General features: G+C 28.1%; 1 protein-coding gene and 1 long non-coding RNA gene across 5 annotated transcripts in view; one reads left to right on the top strand and one right to left on the bottom strand.

Annotated features, from left to right (window-relative positions):
• Window positions 1-26,330, top strand: part of LOC118073861 (uncharacterized) — a 178,713-nt gene that overhangs the window by 26,805 nt on the left and 125,578 nt on the right. The window contains exon 2 of one of the 2 annotated variants that reach the window (XR_004691144.1): window positions 13,838-13,958. The exons of the other annotated variant lie outside the window; for it this stretch is intronic. This is a non-coding gene — a long non-coding RNA (uncharacterized lncRNA). The remainder of the gene's footprint in view (window positions 1-13,837; window positions 13,959-26,330) is intronic. 2 annotated transcript variants of the gene reach the window in all.
• Window positions 1-26,330, bottom strand: part of LOC118073858 (neo-calmodulin-like) — a 65,417-nt gene that overhangs the window by 23,513 nt on the left and 15,574 nt on the right. The window contains exons 1-3 of one of the 3 annotated variants that reach the window (XM_035094611.1): window positions 22,299-22,347; window positions 11,717-12,455; window positions 7,387-7,428 (exon numbers count right to left, since the gene is read on the bottom strand). The exons of 1 other annotated variant lie outside the window; for it this stretch is intronic. In XM_035094611.1, the coding sequence (XP_034950502.1) occupies window positions 7,387-7,428; window positions 11,717-11,803 (129 nt within the window). In that variant the 5' untranslated portion in view covers window positions 11,804-12,455; window positions 22,299-22,347. Of the gene's footprint in view, window positions 1-7,386; window positions 7,429-11,716; window positions 12,456-22,298; window positions 22,348-26,330 lie in introns of those variants that run through there. One more of the 3 variants, XM_035094612.1, reaches the window with a different exon arrangement.

Genomic DNA, 26,330 nt, shown 5'->3' with positions numbered 1-26,330 from the left:
TTTTTTTTTTTTAATTTCAAAGCATAAAATGTTTTTTACCCTTTTAATATTCAGTGTTTACACATGCAGAGGAAAGTATAAATTATACATGGAGTATGTACTATATAAAATTCTCGCATTTAAGTACCTAATATTTTATCACTTTAAATTCATATTTCACAAGGTAAATGTTTTAAAAGAAAATTTGTTTTGTTGGATAATTTCTTATGTTAAAGATAACAATTTCTTGAGCTCGAATGTATTATTTTAGAAATATTATTTGTGAGGTTGTTAGATTTTTCTTCAATTCAAACTGCTTTTACGTCCATTGAAGTTGATTCAAATGGTGGTAAAAGTTTCTCTTTTTGAAAATATTCTTTTGAAATATAAAACGAAGTAACTCTTGGATGGAAATAAAATTCTCGAAATTTTCAAGTCCTATTTCCACTGACCTCATTCAAATAATTAGAGGTGACGTATCTACATAATTTTAACAGACAATTAAATTTTAATTGCATGGTTTCTTCTCAATTATCTTCATCGCTCAATTATTTTCCCACCTCTATTTTCTATGCCTTGAATTGAGTTATATGCAAGTTATATAAACAGTTTATCACGTTGCATGTAAATGAAAAAAAAAAACAATAATTAAATGGTTTCACTATTTTGTAGAGTCAATTTTGTTATTATTAATAACTTTTGATTTTTAAAAAGTTTTTGTAAGTCTTAAAAGAAAATTACCATTATATTTATTTAATGACTAATTCATGAATAGATAAAAAATTTATATTCATCAAAGGATTGAATAATTAATCTAGTCTTCAACTAGCAGATAAGATTCAAAGTAAAGTAAGAAGATAGACATTTATTTAAAGCAAAGAAAATTTCATTTCAAAAAGTCCTTTAAATCCAATTTCTTTCTATCTATAGATAATAATTTTGTACCACAATGAAAGAACCTTAGTTTGATAATCGGATATAGAATAGGACATAGGGATATCGGCAAGTCCGAGAGCGGAAGATTTTAATCACGTCCTGGGCTGCTCTCGAGCTTTAGTGCAGTCCCTATGCTCTTCTCCCTCGGCGCGGAGATTAATGGATTTCCACAAAAAGGCAGGGTAAGAGCGCTTGAGGCATTTTTTTATTCACTTTATTCTGCTTTCTCGCTGATTTTTTTCTTCTCGTTTTCTATCAAAGTCGACGGGATGGCAAAAGCTGTCGGCCACAACGTGCAAAACTCTCATTTAAATATTCACCGTTGCCGAGGTTCATATAGGGGTTTTGAAGAAAATAAAAGATGATGTGACAACTCCGGAAGTTGATTCTAAGGATCTCAAATGCATCAAGGAACTGCAAGAGTAGAAGTAAACTTCTGATTGCACAAGACTGACAGGTTTCTTAACTAATTGTCTGTCAAGATCATTATTTTTCACTTTCCTCTAGCTACATCGTCACTGTTCCTCTGTACTTTGCTTGAATAATAGATAGATAACCTTTACTAAAGTGACAAAATATAAATTTAAAAAAATGCAAAAGAATTTTTTCTATTAAATATGAGGATTTTGTAGAGGATACTTTTCATGTGAAGATCTACTGATTCGAAGTTACTGATAGTAAAAGTTAGAACGAAGTTTGTTCCAACAGTTCATATCTCAACCAAAAAAAAACATCATTTAAAACATTTCTACAATGGTATTTTAAAGTAGAACATACAAAGTTTGAAAAGCTATACTTAGGTTTTTTGAAGTTCTTTGTCAATTTTGTAGAAGTTTCCAAATTTTACGAAAAATTAAAGAGATTCTTTTGCTTTCATTGCAATGCAGAGTTGATAGACTTGAAGTATCACCACCATTTAGAAAATAGAAAAACTATTTTCATTTGAAGATAAATAATCAGATATTCTGATTGATAATTTCAATACTTATTCGAGAAAGTATTCCAAGTCTGGGACCAAATTTAATTATATGAGATAAATTAGTGGCTCCACCACAGCTACATAAGAACATCCCTAGGTGACAATGATACCTTATCTAATTATGAACACAATTTAAACGGAGAGAAACAAATTTGTCCGGAATACAATTAAAGATGTTTCATCCTGAAGATAGCTTTATAGAATGAACTTGTATCTCTTTGACAAACCCTCGGAAATTCGAGGCAAACAGACAACATTTCTGGGACTATTGTTGAAATATGAGAACTGAACGCCAAAGAATGAATGAAAAAGGAATTTCGACTACCCACGCGTGTTGGAACTTTGCCCAATGATATCAATACCACTTTTTCCTTTTTGTATTGGAACAACTGCAGTACAAAGGTATAAATTTTAAAATTTACAGAGTCATTGATCGTAAAAGAAATCAATCTCTATCACTGAAATGTTATTCTCTCTCACTAGATACCAGAAGTATCACGATTCATAATAGAGAAGAATTTATCAGGGTGAAATCAATCATGACTGTATCGAATTCCGAGTGGTGTTGAAGTGTACTTTTTGCTACTTGTGTCGCATGTCCATCAACATTTTTTCTGTCTGATCATTTGGTGGAACTTTATCGAGGGTAAAGAGAGATACGAGGTAATGGTGTTGTGATACAACATGTTTCTCATAACATTGGAGGATGAAATTTAGTTTGCGTCAGACTGATATCAGTAGACCATTGAGGTAATGTATCTAAACCTCAAGCTCGCCATGACACCTTTGCACAGCGACAAACGAGACTGGCTTCTATCTAGACAAGTAATTGGTAGTGCTTGAGAAGAGTATTCTCTCGTGTACAACAGCCATGGCAAGATAAGTAAATCAATCCAGAGTGGTCTTTACAGTTCTCGATCTCATTAAGAGAGTCCGGTAATTACCCATTAGCTCTGTAAATTAAATATCTCAGGATATGTCACGGTAATTATATCCTGAAAAACAGTTCTATTAATCGAAAAATATTCTGTGTTGGTTGAGAATAATATTCATTGACATCTCTATTTAAAATATTTATTGAAAAGGGTCAGTTAATTAAATGAATTTCATGTTAATTAATCTTTTACCATGACATGATGATATGATTACATCAAAAGACAAGATTGATTGGTACTTTATCTGTACCTAATCAACACCTCTTGTTTCTTTGGGAGATAGCCAACTGATAATGAATTCAAAATATACTAGTTGTAGTTTTGTAAGTATTGGAATAAAATGACAGATAGATGATTTAATATACCAAGTAGGGTGTAAATTCATTTCTTAATTTTATTTACGATAATTTATTTATTTTTATTCTATTGTGTGTTATTTTTTTTTTCAGTTGAGATGAAAAAAAAATTAATAGAATTAAGAATTAATGGTAGAAACATTGAAAGTTTCTTTTTGATTCAAATAATTAGAGAAGTTTTCCAAATATTTTTTTTCTGAATGAGTTTAAGCTTATTTTACTCTTCTACTACTTTCTAATTACAAATGTAATTAAAAAGGATTCCATCACAGTAAATGTATAAACTTAATAAATTATTTTTCACAGATTTTTTTTCATCATTACTCTCGACTTTAAAGATTGTCAATTTTTATTTCCGTTGATTACTGTTACATAAATTTTTTATGGTACATTAATAAAATTATATTCTTGGATCAAGAATATCGAGTATTCAGTGCACTTTAATAATTTTATAAAAAAAAATCAAAACTGTAACAATACGAGAAAAACACTGATGAGACTAATATCTATAAATATATAATTCATGAAGTCTTGTAAAATTCAATTCTATTCAATTGAGTTATTTTTCTTAAATTGTAATGAACAATTTTATTTAATTATTCAGATACATGAATTTTTTATTTCATTACTAAAATTGATAATTTTAATATAAAATAAAATAAAAGGTAATTTATAATAAAAACTATAAGAGTCATTTCAACAAATATTTATGTATAACAATGAATATATTTTTACATGTTCAAAAAATATTTATTTTATCTATGTAGAATATATTCTGAATATTTGATAAAGATATTTTGAATATCAAATTATGCATTTCACATGTCATGAAGCAATATCTTGAATACATAAGTTGAAATTGTATTGTACAATATTTAGAATATGTTCCATGTTTTCATAGATAATGAAAAATATTTTTTCATATTATGAATTTATTTTATTTCTCTCAACTGATTTTTATTTTATTTAGAAACAAGCACATATTTCTTAGACCTTTATCATAATCTTACAATAGATTTGCATTTAAAGCTGGCAAATGTGTGATATTGCTAACTATATTAATTGTCTTTCATGACTACTCTTAGTTTAAGCAGTCGGTAAATTTTCGATTTAAGAAGCTTATCACGTAGATTAGTGTTGCTCTAAATATATAAATGTATGCCTATGTATTTAAGTCATAGTATATTTACATATGTAGATATATCACCTCTATTCTTGGTTCTACGGTGGTGCAAGCTTTATCTTTGTATTTGCTACCAGGCTCGGAAACCATTTGAACGGGATCAATAAGAAGCTTGCCGACTGTCCTTGAAAAGTTTTACTCTTTCTTTTTCCTCTTCCTCTCTATCTGTTCCTCCAGAGAGTTGAGGAAAAGAAGAACTTGAAGACAAATGCCACGATAGCAAACCCATGAGAAGATTTTTAGATAAAAATAAAAATTTTACCGAGGCCAATTTATTTGTCGAACTGCAAAGTAAAAATGTAGAGGACGAAAACAGAGAATGGAAGAATATAAAGACATTTTTCTTCAATTGTCATCAATTTAAATTGATTAAGTATTTTTAAATGTGAGAAATGACCGGCGTATTTGACGGTAACTCATGTATTCAACGACATGGAATCAGAGATTTCCGCAAGTTGGAAACGATCAAGTTATAGGAGGGTAGTAGGGATGAGCAATATGCGGTCAGCAGAATTGGAATTTCGCACTTGTGAACTGTCCGGAATAATTTTGGACCATTATGGAAGATAGATCATCACTTGATATATCTACATCAAGATGCACTGAGAATGTTTGTTAATTTAATTGGATAGCCCTTTATATAGATAAAATGCGTTGTGGTACGACCTAATTTTGTATGTCACATTTATCAGTACATCTAGTTTATCATCAAAGTTTACTGATTCTGAATTTTTCTCATTTCTGTAAGTGTATGAAGACTTAAAAGCATTGCTAACAATAAACGAGCTTTTTTTTATTAACAATCTAAAATAGCCCGTAACTTGATTTTTGTAAGAAGTAATTCTCTACTTTTTTCTTTAGCTTTTAATTTATTATAAAACTGTTCCATTGTTTTGCTGGAGGTTTCATAAAAGATTAAAGGATTCAATTAAAAATGATAGATGTATGTTGTATAGATAGAAAAGTCAATTATTTGCTGGATATGATTGCAATAATTACCAGAATGACCTTGATCAGAATTGTTACACTTACATGGTCGAATGCCTCAGCAGGAAATTAATAAATGAAAGAGACGAGTATGTACTACTTGCTGTGTACACTCGTGACTGCACCCGCGAGATCATCGATCGTCTTGTCATTTTTACGCCAAACTGCGACCTACAATTGTTGAAAGTTGTGTCGACGAGTTTTCCAATAGAAATATCAATTACAATTATGTTTTTATTTTCGATTATTTTTCCTTTTTCTAACTGTCTCTTTACCACAGTAAAGTACAGTTGATGTTTCAATTAATGTCTAGAAGATGGTTTAAGTAAAGTAGAATCGTTTATTATTTTTTATTATTATTGCACAGAACTCTTTAAAGGATGAATTCAATTAATTGATCGACTTTTAAGTCTGTATTATTTGATTTGATAAATCAATGGGGATTTGATAATTTAATAATTCCATGTTGCAATTGAAACTAATTGATATAAAATCAATTCATAAATATTTGAAATTTTCAATGTATTTTGTTCCAGTCATATAAGTGTTAAAGTTTTGTGAAGAAAAATAAATTTGAAGCTCTTGTAAAATAAAATTACAAAGTTTCTACTGGCTGTCATAGTAAACTCATTTACATACTTGAAAAATATTTTGTACCTATTAAAAATAGTTTACTTTTTACCTTAAAAAAATAAAAAGTAAAATCATATTAGTTTTTCTTTTGTATTTATAGAATTTTTAATTCAAAAAAAAAAAAAAAAACTTTAAGTATTTACTCATTTTATTAGAGATCTCTTTTTCTGTTTCTGCAAATATTATTTTATTTTGATTCGTAGATAAATCAACATCACTCATTAAGTAATTACATATTAACTCGTCCAATTTTAAAAACTATTATTGCAATGGGAAGTTGTTTAGTTGTTAAATAAATCATGTAAGTTAAATAACAATATAAATAAATAAAAAAAATTGACAATTTTATAGTCTTGGTTGAAATCTGAATGAGCTTTGTAATAAGATTTATTTATTCAATCTTGTTTTATAACACGATTTAGAGGTATTTGATACGTATCTCCTCTGGTCATATGTGTTATAAATGAGATACAGAATCAGAGAGTTCAGTTTCACTATATCTCACCAGCGAAAATACCCGGAAGGAACAGGTATATTATTAATACGTCAGACACTAGACGTGTTGCAATGAAACGAGACTATGATTATACAGGGAGTGTACAGAAAATACCTCGAGGAAATGTTAACAACAAATGAACATTCTCTGAATAGTAATTAAAACTAAAATGTTCTTCAATCAATATTATTACTTGTCTTAAAATCAAATAATTTATTATGTTGTTTTTATAAGCCTGGCAAAAACATTGCACTTCCATTATTAATGTTCTGTACGTGATGATTGGGCGTTTTTTTTTAATTATGGAGAACGAAGAAATAGTTCAGACAGCAAAGACAACTACAATCACGTGCAATATTATACCCATTAGTTCTAAGAATTGATACAAATCATTTTTTTCCTAATGATTTCAAAAATATTTGCGTGATTAGGCATGCTCCAACAATAGCGTGTCAACCACACATAAGCAAGTGCTTCATGCATGCATCATTTTCACTTTTTTCGTGCAAAAATGCTATGCACTATGAGTAAAAAATATATGAGCCTTTCATACAAATTTATTTCTATGAACACAATGAGTATAGGAAGTTGAGAACTATGGAAGAATAACATGTAAGCAAGAGTTTATAACATAATTATTAGAATAAAATAGAACATATCCCATTAAGACTTACATATTAATTTCATGGTGATTTCTAAATCTAAATATTTTTATTAGATATAGAAATCAAAAATGAATCAATAAAATAGAATAAACATATTTGAAATAAATTTAAACTGTGACTATTTAATGCAAAAATGCATTCTATCATTGAATAGTTCTATAAATATTTAAGAAACAATAGAACTAAATTGCTAGGTCTAAATCTAGCTATGTGGATTACTGTGATCTTAGTTTGTACCTGGCTTAGGCTTCTAAAGCTACTTGTACTGGCGCTGCGAGCCTGTAAACACAAGTACAATACGGGTCACCAATCACACTGTATTTTTTGAAAAAAGTAGAATAGAAGTATGTTAATACGTGAAATAAATTATTAAATTCATATATTCGTGATAGTCTGTAATAAATAGTCGATATAAAATATGTATATATAAGATAAAACATTCAATAGCCAGTGATACACATACAGGAAAAGTTTTCATTTACATTTCTAAACAATGTGTATATTTTCTATCCAATGAATGTGCTGGAAACATTTATTGTTTATCTGTACATTTTTATTTGTTATTGTTTTATTTATTTCTTGAGACACATAAAGTAAAGCGTGCGATTGAAATTCTTTTTTTTTTTTTTATAAAAAGAATAAAAATAACTGGTAGAATAAGATAGAAAGTAGATTGAAAAATAGTGATAGCTTCTTAAGATCAATACATAGAAAGTGTCAATAATTAAATAAATTTTTATTTAGCTCTTGTATTTTAACAGTTTATGACAGTTATAGCATACTACAACAGCAATTGAACATTGATAAAATTACATTGAGGAAAAGATTTCTTTATAATTAATAAATGAGTTCAGGTGTTGGTTTTTTTTTTTCATTTAATTAATTCATGAAATTTAATAGACTTTATTATTCAAAATTTTTATTCACGACTCCGATTAATATGCAGATGACTTTCCATAGAAAATTTTAAAAGGTAACCTTACTACAAATCGTTTCCAAGTTCCTGTCAATAATGCTCAGTCGACTGTTTGTATCAAGAATATAATAGCTAGATTCAAACTGATCTCCTGTCGTGAATTTTAATAGATCTAAAGCGATCATTTTTGATGGAAATCAGGTTATAGAGAATTGAAGTCGAAATAAATAAACAAAGCTTCTAGAGAAAAATATCAATGTGAGTGATATCTATTTTAAGTAACGTAAAAAAGTTTTTTCAATAATTTTTCTGATATATCAGCAAAACAAATCAGAGTCGAACAGAGAAAATTTCTAAAGACGATTTAATTTTATCTGAGTTTTATTTTATTAATTATAAAGAAATCTTTTTACAGAAATGACTTTTTGTGTGTGTCTGAAATCATTTTTATCCCTTGAGATTCTAAGTATAATAAATTTGGCAATGGGGTGAAATACATTTACCGATTTCCGATTATATATAATGTCGATCAAATATATTCCTATTTCCTCCTAATTTATTCAGAGTCACATCGCAGTTGAACACATCTACTGTGTTATCAGTCTATCAGTTGTAAATGTAATTTGAATTCGAGAAGTGCAACATGGCGCTTGGCATTGTTTGTTTCGATGCATTGCAATCAACTGTACATTCATTTAGGCTGTGATACGTTTGTCAGAGCTTTTTTCTATCTTTCGAATGTGCATGTAACACAATCCCGATTCTGTCACCCACTGAAACGAGACCTGCATGTGTTGTACTATTATTTTCTGTCCGGAAATTTCCAGTCACTGTTTATATGAATTTTATGCTTTGTCATTCGCTGGAAATATTCATTAAGAAACTGTCTCCACATATTAGTTGAACTTTTTTGTGTAAATTATACAATGGTTTTTTAAATCTCTTTTTTTTCCTCATGAATGCACCACCAAACTTCCTTCAAATTCATTCAACAATTGACCTGCAAGACACACACATTTCATTTCCTAATGGTCATTGTGAATTTTCTGTGATGTAAATTTATGCTTACTCTCGTTAATACCAGCGTTTGGTTTTTGATGGTCATTATAGAATAATACCATGAATTCGACTTTATACATATACTGTGAGTTGAAAATAATGGTTAATCATCGACACCTCAATTCGATAAAGTTGGAGACACCTTGTTCGCACGAGAGTGCAGAACCAACTCACTGTAATTCCATTGAGAACTTGAGAACTTAACTTGAACTGTGTTAATTAAATTTCTCGGCATGATATTTGGAAATAGCATCGAGATCTAACTTTTATTATGCAAATATCGTATGTTGATATTAGATAGTAAAAACTCAAGAATATTTATGAATTTAAAAAGTGGAAGTTATTTTTAAGTGATTCATTAACTAGTTTAATGGAGCAGCTTGTTAAGTTGTTATTGAGATTTTACCAGTGATTTCTCGAATAGCAATGAAATATGGACCTGATCACATGTTCCTACTCTCCAACTACTCTAATATCACCTCATTACTCCAGCTATCTTATTATTACCATAGAACTACCTATTACATCAATAATTGCTAAATAGTCCTAGTCTTTTTTCCTCTTCCAGGTCTGAATCTACTCCTTCACCAATACCATAAGGACTCCAGAATAAAGCCCAATTTAAATTGCTACCCAAGTTAATGAATGCACCAATTATTATTTTTTTCTAAATTTTAATTAAACTCACTGGGTGTTTTTCTCTTTAAAGGAAATCGTTTGTATTTGTAATTTCCAATTGTCCATTTACTTTTCAGCAGTATGAAATAAAAATTAATGGTCTTATGAGACCAAAAACAGTAGAGCTATTGTAGCACTTGAATGATTTCTTTCCAATTGATAGCAATTTGACACTTCAGTAAACATGAATTTCACTGGCAATAAAGAACTAAAGAAAAAGAATGAGCACAAAAAATGATAAAAAAACTTAATGATTCTACAAATTAGTACAATTTGCAATATTGATTATCGATAGAAGCTGGATTTTTTTTATTTCACTTTTGTTAGTTGATAATTGAAAAATTTTATGTAAAATACCTAGATCTTTTATTTTATTATTAAAATATTAGTCACATAATTGAATATACGAAAATTGCATAACTAAAAAAATGAATGAGATGTGATCTAATAGGAAATTGAATATTATTAACAAGGAAATAGAATTCTCTGTGTTACCACGAATGTGTTGAGAAAATATGAAATAAAATTTCATGGATTCCTAGATTGAAAATTTTTAATCTTCATCCAGTTTAATCCCTTTTCCTCCATCTGCTTTTAATCTGAATGAGAGTCAGCGATAATTTTGTCACATATTTTTTCATGGAATTGAAATGATAAAATATCTTAAATATACTGAAATAAAATAATTCAACGAGGCAAAAGTCTTGAATTATTTAAAGTTATAAATAAATTAAATACACTTGAATTCAACAACCATATGGTTCTTGAAGTGAAGAGCCTTTCAAAAGACCTCGAGACTAACAGCAGGAAAATGATAACAAAAGAGATGACAAGGCATCATGAGATTTAACATCATCGCTGAAAGTACGTTTTTGGGATGAATCGATAGTTGATAGCAGCTGAAGTCTTAGCTGCTGAAGTATTGTGCCGGGAAAAGGGCGATAAGAACTATCAAACATGACGTTTTCACGAACCAATGCTTCAATATGAAAATAGTGAAATGTTCCATTTTCTATTCCTAGTCGATATTAACGATGATGCATAATCGAACTAATCTTCAAGTGCTATTATCGATAATGGAGAAAAAAAAAAAAACTTGGAAAAAACTTTTCTGTGACAGCTGTATTTTTTCAATATCATTAAAAGTTTCCTCCGTTAATTATATATTATCAAGCACTTTCTGTTTAAGTTTTTTTTTTAATTTTATCATTCAACTTATTCAAGTTTAGTAGTGATATTATTAATCACAAGTCTGTACATCAATAAAAGCTAAAAAAAATAGATTAAAAACTTTTATGTGATCATAGGGGAAACTTTTGAAATGAAGTAAATATAAAAATAATAGACATATTCTAGTGCAGACTTTATTCTGTATTTTTTTTTTTTTATATCAACATTCCATAACCACTCGTACGAACAAAGTGACATACTGTCAATTTATGCATTGAATTAATCAAAACTCCTGGAATTTTCATTATTGAATATCTCCAGCACGAAACTGTATGTTTGTATCAAACTATATATCATGCGTATCACCATTGAAATAGTAACCGAAGTGAATCATGAAAATCACTGGAACGGAAGTTAGTTAAAAAAAAAAGATCCAATCTTCATGTTGCACTTCCGCGAGTCCAATTTACATTGTATTGAAATTGAATAAAAAAATAATCTCCACTTATTGTATTTACCATCATACAATAAACATCTCGTTACCATATATTTTTTTATAATTCTATAACATGTCATTATAATTATTAAACTTCTATTGAAGTAAATTTAAATTACTCCAATTTAGATATTTGAAATTTTATTCATATTTAATAATGATTAAACATTTGCCTAAAGTTATTTTATTCCATTATTATTTTATTATAAAATGGAAGCAATCGAGGAATAAACTTGAAAAGATTTTACCTTGCTCCTATTTCTTGGTGCAAAATCCTCTTTACTTGCTTTTCGTCGCTTGTCCTTGAGAATCATTCGAGCTGCCGCGAAAGCCATCTTTGAAGTTTTGTAGCACTTCCGGTTTTCTCACAATAGAAGAATGGTCTCTTATATAAATTCGCGCGCGAATGGCCCGATTAGTTATTGCTCTTAGAACGGATATAACAACAATATTGCTAGGATTTTATTATCAATAAATATCTAGAAACGGCACACACTAAAATTTATTATCACTGCGCAAGCTATGATTCATAGGTTTGGATCAGATGTTGCTTTAATGAATAGCAATTGATCATTAAATTTAACTCTATCGATTATCTATTGATGATATTTATTTGCATCTAAACTATTACATTAACTGGGAATATCAGCAATATAACTCTCTATCCTATGACAAAATTGACGAATGTAATTTTCTGATATTTTTAAGTCCACGTGGCTACAACTAGAACTAGTATCATTGACCGGTGTAGAATGGTCGGTTGTAATTGTCGTTATTTGGAAATTTTGGCTTTCGTTCACTCGAAACATTTGTTACTAATTTCCTTTGGTAATTGACTTGGTCTTTAAAAATATGATTATCCGATAATGCTGAGTATGATTCTGTTAAATACACATACACGATCACAAATAATATCTTTCTTGGAGTCGCAGCTGCATCTTCGTGGTTGACTAATTAACTGATCACTATTGAACTATGGCCATGGATCTAAAAGAGTAATTTACTGCGCTGAAGTAATTACAATAAAAAATTTTTGACTTTGAATAATTAATGAATAAAAAATGCTGGCATAACAATGTTTTTTTTTATAAGCTTTTGTTCATTATAACAAGTTATGAATGTTTTAATTATTTTTATGACATATTGTTTTACTGGCACAATAGTATTTCCATATTTTATTTTCAATAGTTTTGTGTTTAAATAAAATGTGATGAATTATCGGATAATTATAAACTGGTATTACAAAGAAATTCATCTATAGTGAAAATAAAAAGAAATTTCCCAGTAGTTGGCGCTTATAAAACAATTTCGTTCCCTCTACTTATTTACCTTAATTACTCGTTTCAAAGTTTTAATGGTTCACGTTTACTTTGAGTTAGCAACGGTCAGTTCTCGGAGATAATTAAATGGTAAATATACAACGCCGCATCACGTAAAAGGTTTTATCGTCAAGCTTTTTTTCTCCTTAATCTTTTAGCATGTTAGTGTGGAAATTATTAAGGTTTTATGATCAGACATAGTATTGTTTTTCTTGAATTATTTTTTATTACATTACCTCTAAAATATATTTTATAGAATATTTTATTGTAGATTTTTTATTATTTCTATCAAAAACTGATAAAAAAAATTTATTCTTGCATAAATTTCAATGAATTGTTAGGTGATATTTTTATTCGCAATTAAAGTTTGACATTTTTTTTTTTTTTCATAAAAGCTATAATCATTCCTTTTAGCATGAGTTATTACAAATGAACTTTTTAAGTTGACACGCTATTTTATGCTGGAACATGAAAAGATATTTTCATGCAATTTCATTTATTTATCAAGACATCTAAAGAAGATTAAATAATTCTTAATTTATAATTATCGTTTTTGCTATTGCAAATACTGAGATAATTTTTCAAAATTACAACATCAATTTTATAAATGAACATTTTTTTCTATTTATTATCAACAATATATCTTATCAAAAATAAAGTTGTGTCAGTGTATCTAAAAATTAATCATAATAATACTGTCCATTAATTTTTAACAATGGTGATATTGTGACCTATTCAATTTGTTTAACTACTATTTGAAAAGAATAACTGATGATTCGTTCGCATGCTTTATCATGAATGATAAATTCCACGTAGTCTTGTACAAAACATGCAAACCTATCTATGATGGTAGAATTTTGAAATATGTGGAATTAACTATCTCTAACTAATCTATTAATTCATCTAATAACTTGTGGTTAATTCATATGTCATGTCGAATGTGTATTAATCAATGATGGAGAAATTAATCAATGTATCAAAATAGTAGATTTAGCACATCATGATTATGATTTGTTGAAATATTTAAAATCATATTTAATTTTGTTTCAGGTACTTGGACTAACTATTCACCTTTAGCTGAGCTTGTTTTTAATAGAAGTTACTCGACTTCTTGAACACTAAAGTATCAACAGTAATTGCAAAAGTTTTGGCAATAATCTACAAGAGCAAGGTACGTTGTTACAAGAGTCTCTTACATGTACAAACCAGATCTTCAATAGTTATATCATGAAGGTGATGATAGAGTTACGTGTTTCGTTAGAAAAATTCAGTAAGAATTAGAAACGAAATTACTTGATGTAGTTAGAATGACTTTGGTACCATACACTATAGGTACTTTATAACTCATTTTCCTGCTTTGTTAAAAATTATTTCAAAGAAATTATCATCATTATTTCTTTCTTCTTATCAGCTCAAACTTGTTGCAATTGAAAAAAAAAGAAAGCTAAGTTATAAATTATAATATTTGGCTATTACCTAAAGTAATCTCTTCCTCTTTTCGTTATCATTCACTCTATCTATGTTGATACCCTTTAAGATGCCACAAGGGTCGTTAGCCTTAGTAATATTACCCTCAGACTCCACACATCAAGAGTTTCGTAAATACCAGTAAAGCTATTTAATTAATATTGATTTTTATTAACTATCCAATGGTTTTCAAGGGGGAAAAAAACTTCATGTATCTAGTTTTTAAATAAAATGAAGGTTGAATACTAAATACATGATTTTATCTACTTCTCGCAATAAAAAAAAAGTTTATCAACTCTTTCTTCTCATAAAGCACAAAGCTATGGAAATATAAATGTCATGCTCAGAACATATTGTGAGGGCATAAAATCCAGAAAGTACAGAGGAATAAGCAAAAGCATAAAAAATATTCTAAAATACATTTTGCGATAATTTTTTTAGTAATTCGTAAAAAGATGGCAAATATTAAATAAAAGATGATAATAAATATGTGTTATTGAATTACGAAAAATGATAGCAGAAAATTTTAACATTGAAATAAATAATATCCTGCATAAATTATTTTAATCTTAAATAATTGAATATTTAACTCATCTTATTTTTGGAGACTAATAGTTTAAATATTTAATAATTTTCTCATAAATTTTTTATCTAGTTACTTAATTATAATTATAATAATTGTTTTCATGATCAGTTAAAAAGTACTTGAGTGAACACATAAATGTGAAAAGAATAAAATATTATTGACTGTGATAAACTGAATTAAAATTGTTCAAAAAAAAGGATTTATTATATTTAATATTCACAAGACTAAAAAATCAAAGCTTAATTGTACTTTATGGTACTTCCCCTTTTGATTGAGCAAAAAAAATAATGATACTTAATACATTATATCAGTAAAAAACAAAGTCTCAAAAGTTTATTTTTTTTAGCTCAAGCAGAACAAAAATATATTTATCCTTTTAATTTTATTTAGATTAATCGTTTAATTGATTTTCTCTATTTGATAAAGTACTTTTTTTATATGATATCAAATTCGTGTCTACCAGTAATATAATCGCTCCAATTCTTCATCACTCTTTATATTCATTTAATATTCTCATCAATCATGTTGATCTAATGTACGATTATATTAATAAGGCAAAGAAAACATTCTAGGGGATGTTATTGGTTCACACGTTCAGTGATATAACTCGAGAATAAGATACGTGATTTATTACTTATGTTAACAGTTTTGTGTCACGCAGTAGAAAGAAATAAAATTTGCTACAATTTTTCTTTTGTCTACGAAAAAGCAAACTGCAATAATTTATCACATTAATTTATAGATAATACTTTTATTGAAAAATGAAAATACTTATAAGATTATTTATTTGAAAGTTGAAGTATGCCCTCAGTTATAAATTTTAAATGTCAATGTCTCTTCAAGATGATGAGTGAATAAAGACAGTGCCAAAGTACATACTTTATATCAACACTTCAGTTGTGTAACATTCCTCTTTGACGATAAAGCTTTTTTTAATCATCAAATACTCCTAATTCAAGGGTGACATACTTTGTTAAAAGAATTGTGTCATTTAATAAAATTCCGTCATGTGACTATTAAATTTTGAAAGTAGTTGATCTGATTATGTTGATTAATTATATTAGAGCAATTAAAAAGTCAATGCTTAAGTGACAGTAAATATGTGAATCGACAATATTTGAATCAAATAAATGAAAATAAATTTTTATAGTCAAAAATATAGTTTGAATTTTATATTAAAATATTGAATATTACAAATTCAAGCTAAAATTCGAAATATTATTTCTGGTGAATACAGAAGGGAGAATTTCCTGTAAAAAATTTCCATGTATGAATTGAAAAGACATTGTCCATTCTCTTTTTACTGACTATGTAATCTGTTCGAGCATTTCCAAAATTCGCGAATCGTTTTATCTTTGTTACTCTCCCAGAAAGTTGGTACAGGGGGAGTATTGATCACTCCTACGCCGCACCCAACAGTTTCAACCCAGCGGCATGCTCCGTTCTATTTCTCCATTCTCTGCCCTCTTCAATTTCTCGTTACTTCCACGTCTCCGTCTACCAATTCCCATTTTCTATTCTTAGTAAGTTAGTCGTTGAAACATACTCATTTCGGCTTTCGAATCATTCTGATCTGCCAGACTTTCGATAAAAACTGTCCGATTTTTGACTGCGTTGGAATTAAATGTTACATTATATCTATATGTCGTCTTTTATGATTATATAATCATTTTATTTTTAAATTGAATTTGATAAAAAATCCTTCTTAGCTTGAATGAATTCGTTTTATTGGAACGTGACTAATTTTTCAGTTATTTATTAAATTTAAATTGATTCCCTTCGAAAAAAAAATCACGCTTTTGATTGATGGAATTTTCTAGCGCGCGTATTCGTCCGTGTCTGTCGAACGCTCGATAATCGTTTTCGCGTATATCAAGGTACCACCGCAATTGCAAGAGAGAAGGAATACAAACCGTACGTTATCAGTATCATGCCATTCTCGTTGGGAGGAAAAACGAGTTACCACTTCCGATTTTTTAATGATGATATTCAATATTTCAGATGATTTAGCTTAGATTAAAATGATACGTGACTTTTTACTATTTTATTAATTCTCTATGATTATTAATTCCATTTCATCATTTATTATTTAGCTTCATTATTAACACGCGAGCGGTGATTTAAATTGCTGTAGATATTAAATCTGAAGTGCTTCAATGCTTTATATATACATGAAATATATTAATAAAAAAATGTTTCATTGTTTTAATTTGACAAATCCATATCACAAAGTTGTTATTTTATAAAAAAGTTTATTCGAGTTTTTATTTATGTGTGAATTGATTTTTTCAGTAATATTCTGTACACGATAATAATAATAAAAAAAAAAAAAGGTCAAGAATACTTGTGTTGATATGCAGTGAAAAATGTGAATTCAAAATGGTTATATTCAACTTTTATGTGACGTTTTTGACTTGGTAATTGTTACTTGAAAAAAAAAATAATTCCATTAGGAATGTATGAGCCTTTTTTTTTCATTATAAAAATAAATTATTATACAATTAAACTGGAGAATATTTTAGTAAGTAGTAAGGATGAAGAATTCTCTTAAAAAAAATTTCTAATTTTTAATATTTAATTTTCGGAGCATTCATATTTAAAAGAACGAATTCACAATTTATTTATGAGAGTGAAGAATAATGTTAATTTTTTTAGAATTCTACACCTACTCTATTTTATTTTAGAATAAGGTTTTTTTTTTTATATAATAAAAAATTGTAAAAAAATATACTGAATAATCAGAGTGAATTATACTGGCATACTTGAAGCTACTTGAACTAGTTGAACTGACATAGCAAGTAATTTCGAAAGATGCCACAAAAACGAAGAAAGTAAGAGAAAAGTAATATTGGCATGATGCCAAAAGTGTTGCTAATCCTACGATAATTAGAAATACATTGACGGTTGATTTATATATAGATGTATAGTAAAATTTACTTAATGCGATCTATCTTTTCTACTTGGTCGCAAATGGACATTGTATGATAATCATTGAATTATCCACAGCTCCTAATTTAATCAGCTGAGTGCGTAAATCTACCGTAGTTTATGAGCTTGCGCTACGCACGTGTGATTCAGATATCAGCCGAGTAATTTCAATTGTACGTTCAGACTCTCTCCTTCATCACACTGATTTATGAATTAATTTTTTATAACCATGAAATGAGTTTTGGATAGAATTTTAATAAACATCTCATATGGATAAATAATCTTTCCATCTGTATCTGATCGAATTATGTTAATAAACCTGTGACTAATTTTCAATCACATTAGTGACAGGTTTATGTGTGTTATAAATAATTGGTAATATGAGTGGGTTGTGAAGGATCAGATATTCAATATTAATTTTGTAAGGAATTTGTCAAATTGACGAGAAAATATTTTGTGGGTGGAAATATGGTTATTCTTTAATATTATAGAGCTGACTAAAAATATAACAAAGGTCAATATGACAATCATCTTGATGGACAATGTTACAAAATTTATGTAAACAATTTATAAATTTCAAACATCATCTCTGTAATCTAAAAAAAATAGTATAGTTTTGGATTTATTTATTCACGTGTTAATTTTTGATTCCATCAAAATTTTTTATAATGGATGATGATGTTGGTTGAAACATGGTCGGATTAAAACTTACAAAAATGTATGTCCCAGATTAAATGGTAGTAATTATTTATTTATAAAATAATATTTGAATAGAGAGCACAAATTCAAAAAAGACTTTTTCAATGTCTATTTATTCTTTATTCTGGAATTTATTTTTTACGAATTTTTTATTAGTGCTTAACAAATACTGGGATATACTAACATTCATGTTAAATTAAAAAACCAATTCTAAAATCAAACGACAAAGTATTTATCAGAGTAGCAAATCAAGCTTTAAAATAAACTAAATATCAAAATACTGATCATTTTTTTTTCATCATTTGATTAAATTGAATTCAAAAGTAATGGTATAGAATATATGTATAGAATATATATATCTACAGACTTTTTAAATCCTTAATAAATCCTACCCAACAGTTTTATTCATCAATAAACATTCACGTTGTTTGGACATGTAACCACATTAATAATCAAATTCTAAAAAAAATATTGACAAGAAAATAATATTTTTATTTATCAAAAAAATTTCAATGATTGAAAGTCAATTCATTTTTATTGTATTGTAGTCAGAAAATTTGAAGGGGAACAAACTTATTTTTAGTTGTAAAAAACATCAATTAAATTATATTTTTATTGAGTTACAATATTCTAGAATGTCAATGATTTTTCTGAATTTATTGGATTTCCTAAGCTTTTTGACTTGTTAGAGCTTCATGAACGAGAACACTCAACTTCACTCTTAACTTCAAAAACATCATTGATTTTCAACAAGATGTGCATTAATGAAGTAAAATAGTTACCATGCTGATGTAATTAAACACAATGGATTTTTTTAGCAGCAAAAAACTTCACCCAAGAAAAAATTTCAATTTTTATAAACGGAAAAAAAACTTGTTAGAAAAAAAAGGAAACACTGTGGTAAAATGTGATATGTGTTGGAACATTTTTTAAAAATTAACCACATCATTTTCCACTTTCATTACATAAAATGAAAGTCAAAAATTGCATAAATAATATATAGCAGATTTTCTCGAGTAAGATAAACCAACTACTCAAACAACAAATGAATTTAGCATAATTTTTTTTTCCATCTAAATTAATATCCTGAGCTATTAACGGCTTACTGAATTTATCTACCTATAAATGGAGTAAATTATATTGGTATAGACAGGTAGGACGGTTTTTCCAGCACTCAGTGCTCTGAGAAGAACTTCCTCTTCATCCTTCCGAGAATTTTCATCTGAGCAAAACGACGGAAAAGAGGAATTAGAACAACGTCTTTCTCGAGATCGTTACAAAAAGAGGAAAAAGACGACAGTGAAAGAAGAAGAGGTAGTTATAGATATGGAGACGAATCATGAAACTTCAGTATTGTTATATATCACGAAGTATTTATTGAAGAGGACTACCCATGAGGGTGAGCGAACGTGGGCTATATTGAACATTTGTGTAAAGCCTTGAGTACCTGCTAGGTTCATGTCCCACTTACGATATTGAACTGCAGACAGTAGAGGTCAAAGTAACCGTGCAGCAGTTATCAAATCGTTTATTTTGCGTTTATCTTTGTACCCTGATCTTTAATCTATCAGTGCATTCTTTGTGAAATTTTTTTCAAGCTTGACTAACCGCATCATTCTATTCATCGAATTCAATTAAGCTCACAAATTCATATCATCAGCTGTTTTATATTTCAACATGACTATATTTTAAAATCACTAAAAAAAAGCTAATGGGCAGCTTTTTTTCTATATGTAATTTACTTTCGAAAGAAATGAAAGAAAAAAAGAATATCGATGTCACTTTGAATAAACATTTAATATGCAAATAAAACCATTATATCGATTGTGTGATACAACTGTCGCGAGGTGAATGTCCGACGCTGATTAAATTGTTTTATCGCACCGGCAGCAACACATTAATAGAATGTTTTGATACGAAAATAAAGTAGATCTTTGTATTGAAGATGTCATTTTCGCGATTGGTATTTATAGAAAAGATTACGAACATTAAACATGTATTCACTGAAATAGAAAGTCATTTAAAGTATGATATATGGATATGGATTAACAAATCTTGAAATAATCAATGCCAAAATCAATACCAAATTATATTTTCCTTGACACGCAACTCTATATGTCAAGCTTAGGTAACCCAACTTTGTCATATTTTTATTATTCATTTGCAGAAAGTGAATAAGTACCTGTTGGTGTACGTAATTTTTAAGTTTCTAAACTTTCAAAGTATTTAGAGTTTTTTAGCTCACAAGCATATGAGAAATGGTGTTGATGGGTTGATTGGTATGTTTGATAGCATGAAATATGTGGATTTAGAAAATAGCTTCAATTATTGCGCTTATATTAGTGGAATGAGTCATGCAACTACTTATAATGCTGATAATAAGCTCATGTACTGATTGTGCAAATGATTACACAAATTTTCATGTGAAACTGGCACATATTATCGTTAAGTGCAGTTAAATGTTTTTAACTCTTGATGAATTTATTCCTATCAAAAGTATTATTCTTACAATATTTTTTTGTTATCTAATAATTATTACGTGAAAGTAATATGAGAAAATAGCAATTGACTAACAAGTCACTGCAAAAGATAGATTTATTAAAGTAGATCAGATTTCTGTCAATCTCAATTTTCAATTTCGAATTTTTAATAAATAGTTTGAGAGTGTTTCTAGAGTTTCATCAATGCCTTAATACTGTAATAAACTTATATAGTTTTTAATATCGAAAAAACTTTTAATTCAATATTTTAAATACTTGAAAGATAAGTTTCCGTTAAATTATTATTACTTGTATAAGCACAAACGATTCCTCTTCGCGCAAGTCTCTTTTCATTGAGTTTCACGACTGCTTTTCATGTCAAACACATATATTAACCCAACACAATAAATTTTAACTGCATTCCAAAAATTCTTAGCAGAAAAAATATCCTTTTATTTTAGACATTGTTATTATTTTATTTTTTATATATGGAAATACTATTTTTGGAATATTTTTCAATCGAAATCATGATCATTATTCTTTTTTAAAAATAAAAGTATAAATAGTCAACTGTGATTTTAAGTATGAAGAATGCTATAATCATAGAGCTAAAATTTAATAATTAATTAAAACATCCATTCAGTTCATTCGAATATTCGTATAATAATAATAAATTTTTTTATTTAAAATTTCTTGTACACATTTTTTAGAATAATAATTTTTTTTTTGCTCACGTTAATTAATTTTTTTTAACAATTCATTATAATTTTAATTTATCTAAAACAATAAATGTATTTGCCGCGTGTTTTGCACGTGTATTTTATCATCATTATTTACGATTAACCATTCTGAATGACTAATAAAATAAAAACAGCACGTATCTAACAATTAATTTAAACGAGTTAATAAAGTAATCTAATTATTCTCTATTACTTTAACAACAGGCTGTAAAAATTTAAAGTACTATTTCCATAACAATTATATTCTCATATCAAAATAAATAAACCACGTAACAGCCTCATGATAAATAATACACAATGATGAATGAAAATATTTAGAAAAAAATTAAATTTTAACAACAATAATCACTTGCTGATTTAACGAATAAGAAAAGTAATATTTTTATGTAAGTTTTGGTAAAATAACCGCCATTTTTATAAGATCGAATATCCGTTCGGTTTGCAATTTATCACGATTTGATAACAGAATTTTACGCAAAAATGTGTGAAAAAATAAATAAAAATCATCACGAAGTTTTTATTATCGGTTCTCAATCACATTTCGTGTGATCTTTGTGATTGAACTTGTTAAAACGATGAATCAACGCTGAACGAACGTGTTACAAACTTACGTGTTTGTTGGTAGGCAGATGGGCCGTGACTAACACCCCCGGTAACGACACGCGCCCCTTTCGATGAACTCAATGCAACCCCCCATTGATACGGCACTGCGCAGGTCTGTGCATCCTTAAAGGTTTTTGGCGTCTTCCCTCTTCTTCTTTTGTTTTGGAGCTTTTGTACATGTTCATGATTATCTTTCATAATAATTAATTAGCTATTACCTTTCTTGATTAGCTTCTACTGACTCTTATTTGTATAGATAAGTCATACTAGAGTTAAATACTGACAATTAAGATTTTAAGCTTTCAAGGATTAATCATATTTCGGTAATATGAGAGTAAAATTATAAAATACGAACATGACAAAGAGTGCAGTAAATAATTTCCATTTTAACAGTTATAGAACTTAGTAAAAATATATTATTAAATTCTTGTTAAAGACTCATTTTTAATGAAAAATGTTTAACTCAATCTACTTTGATGTAAATTATATTTTATTCATGAATATGCACATATTCTCATGAATATTCGGATCTTCATTATCGTCAATGTGTTTCAACTTGACAATATAGGAAAAAAATTGTGTTGATAATGTCATAACGATGGAGTAATTAAGATTTCAAAAAATTCCATGAACGTTTGCTTCAATTAAACAAAGAAAGCTGTTGAAATGTTTTAAGTTTTCATTAGCATTTTGATAAAAAAAATTTACTTCATAAATTTTTAATTAATAACTTGGAAATTTTTTTCAAAATCAATTCACAGGATTTACTAACCAAACTTTTATGTATTTTACAAAGTTATAAATATTTTAATTTTGTTTTTATTATAAGATTTATGGAGGATATATGCTGGAAGCAGCTTATTGTAAAAGTAAGAAAGAAGCTTTAGTCTCGCCATAGCTTTCATTAAATACATTATGTATTATTGGCAGCTGTCATTGAAAGGATCTTGTTGGTTATCGCATGTCATAAACATAAATGATTTTTAGGAATATAATCTTAAATAAAATCCATTCAAAGTATTTACTGTAGAAAGTAGGATATCGTGTTGACATTCTATAACATGTGGACTAGATTCATTTATTTTTTTTTTTATTCTACTCAAGTAAAATGTTCTTACGCTTCAACACTTTCAATGAAGTCTACTTCAACAATACATCATGTCAATACACACTGCACATTTCCGTCTTTGTTAGAATGTACGTAAAATTGTACAAACTATTCATTGGAAAATATGAATAAATGAGAAAAATATTTTTTAGTTTTGTCTTGAAGTTTCATTTAAAAAGGTATCATATTTCTATATTTCAATTGAAGCATGATCATTTTACTGGAGTTTTTATTAAATATTGCGAAAAAAAGAGAAGTTGATAGTTGTGCATTTTTATTGATGCTTTATGCTGATATACATCACAAAAGTTATCTTGAAAAAAAATTCCAATTTGTACATTTTATATGTTGAACAATAGATTTATAATCTAGTATTATTACGCTGTAAATTACGCATAATTATTCTAATTATCGTACTCTCGCGATCACAAACAAATAATAGATCGAGATAATTAACAAGCTAATTTCTAATAATTTAATTTCTGCTTGTAATACATAATTAGTTATGTAAATAATTAATTTTCTTTCACATAGTATTTAAAATGTTTTATATATATTATTACATCAACGATAATTTTTTTCTCCAGGCTTTCCAATGCTCTTGAAAGCTTTATAAATATTATTATAACCGTATATTATAATTAATTATTTAATTATATGACATTATATTGTTGTAGATAAAATGTTTTGATAATGAAGCACTCAAACTTTTATATCATTGTTGTAATATTTGTTAAGACATTGTTTTACGAGGTATGTAATTACCATTTATAAGCAGACAAAAAAAACTTGAGAAAAATAACACTCGTTCTAATTAATTGCATCCCCAGTGAAATTCAACATTGTTCTAAAATATGCTATTAATTAAGTAAACAAGCCATCTTTATTACCCGACATTTTATGTATCATAGCTTCTCAGTACCTTCGAATTCACTCGTGTCAACAAAAACGAGTTTTGTTACTTATGAAAAAAATTATAAGCTTCTAGGCAGAGCTATTCTCTTATGAATTCAAGTTTAGCCTTGTGCTATTATTTTTGGTAAACCCAAGATATTTGAATGAAGCATTTACATTCAATGCATTTTTTAAATGTTTGTTGTTGAAACAATATAAAGAAGCATATTGAAGAAAGAAATTAAGTCACACTAAAAAATAATTCATTAGATGCTGTATCATCGAATAGGAGTACCATACATATCATGTGATAAATTTTAATTCCTTTTTATTCCTCTACTGGTTTTCTTTCTGGGCGTGAACACAACTTTCTTAACGCGTCTTCACATCCTTCCGGTTTATTTTGGATTCTTTAACTTGGCCTACATTCACATTTAGGTCATTGACCGATAAGTTGCAACCTACTATTTTTTTTAGTTCATGTGAATAATCTTGTTGCACTTTTATGATAAATTCCATGAAAATCCAAATGGATTTAGGGCTTGGATTATTTTTTTTTCAAATAACTTTTCCAATTTTATCCAAGTATATTTGAGGTAACATTGTAGTGAAGCCTTAAAATAAAGCCTGAACATGTCTTTGGCATTATCAAAACCAAGATCAATTTGATTCGTAGATTTTTAACTCGATTGTTTCTAAAGAATATTAGCTGCTCTTCAATCAATAAGTAATAGCTGAAGACCTGTGAGATTTAATTAACAAGAAAGCTTTCAACACATGTAAGCCTGTTGTTATATTGCTGGCAATTTTATCATTCAATTGATTACATATTTAACAGGATTATTAGTATATATTTTATACATATATTATTTTTTATTTATGAAACTGGAAAATGGATAGGTTGTTTTTACGAGGTATCGATTGAAGTATGAAAGATGATGATGATGATTTAAGCCCAGGGATTAGCTCTTGAGAAGCAATATGTATTGGTTGAAGTAAGGTAAGCGTGGTGCTTAAGGTGAAAGTAATATAGCTCTCTACATTATGTGGTAAAAAGTAATATAAGTCTTATTGCTTCTTCTTAATGAAAATAGTGGTGAGATATTTACTAGCAGATAGTCAAAGAAATACTGAAACCTCTAAAGAACTATAGCAATAATTTACTTGAAAGATAAAAAACTTAATGGATGTATTAATTTCATCTTGAGCACTGAAATTGTCTCATTTTTCACTTGCTTATAACTTACATGCGAAAATTAATCACTACAGAAAGATCATTTTTCCACTAATCGTATCACAGAGTTTGAAGATCCTGTGATTCTAGCAATATCGATGGGGTGTCAGTTTAAAGACAATATACATTTTTTTTTTATGCTTCAAAAAGTGTACTTTATATTTTTGCACTTACGATTCGTGCGAAAATTAGCTCTGGGTACTGGATAAAATTTAAGTCTCACATCAACTATGACAGAGCTTTGCTATTGGTTTCTGCATAAATTATGAGGATTATCAAGGAAACTATTCTGCCCTTATTTTCATGATAAGAACCACCTTTGATTGTTCAGTACTTATAGATAAATTCCATAGTTTCTAGCCATCTTAAAACTTGTGATTTACTGACAATGTTAATGCATGTCTATCGTCAGCACCGTCAACAGTCCACTCAGCAACCACAAACTTTAGTTAAACTTTACGTGTAATTGTGAATGCAGCTTAACAAATGTCTCTGATTTAAGCTTTAGTTGTCACCCGCAAATCTGTTAGGTGTCATTCTCAGGTAGATTTAAACAAATCCAAGTGTCTCAAGTAATTGGCTTAGGGATTTATCACCTGTTTCGTTCGATTTGATTTTTTTTTTTTTGGGAAAAATAGTAAGACATACGTGAATGCGATAAAATGGTTTCGGAAACCATAAAAGGTTTTACAAAATTCAGTGTTTTTATATATATTATACTGCACCCAGTACATTTCTTGTTAAGTCTTTGTCAGAAATAAATGAATGTGACGGCTGTAATAAATTAACTTCTGTTAAAGTGTT

The sequence above is a fragment of the Chelonus insularis genome, unplaced genomic scaffold (genome assembly GCF_013357705.1).
Source record: "Chelonus insularis isolate UGA/USDA-ARS -01 unplaced genomic scaffold, ASM1335770v1 scaffold_714_pilon, whole genome shotgun sequence".
Lineage (NCBI taxonomy): Eukaryota > Metazoa > Arthropoda > Insecta > Hymenoptera > Braconidae > Chelonus > Chelonus insularis.
Note: the sequence above shows the minus strand (reverse complement) of the source record. Positions and strands in the feature narration are given on the sequence as shown.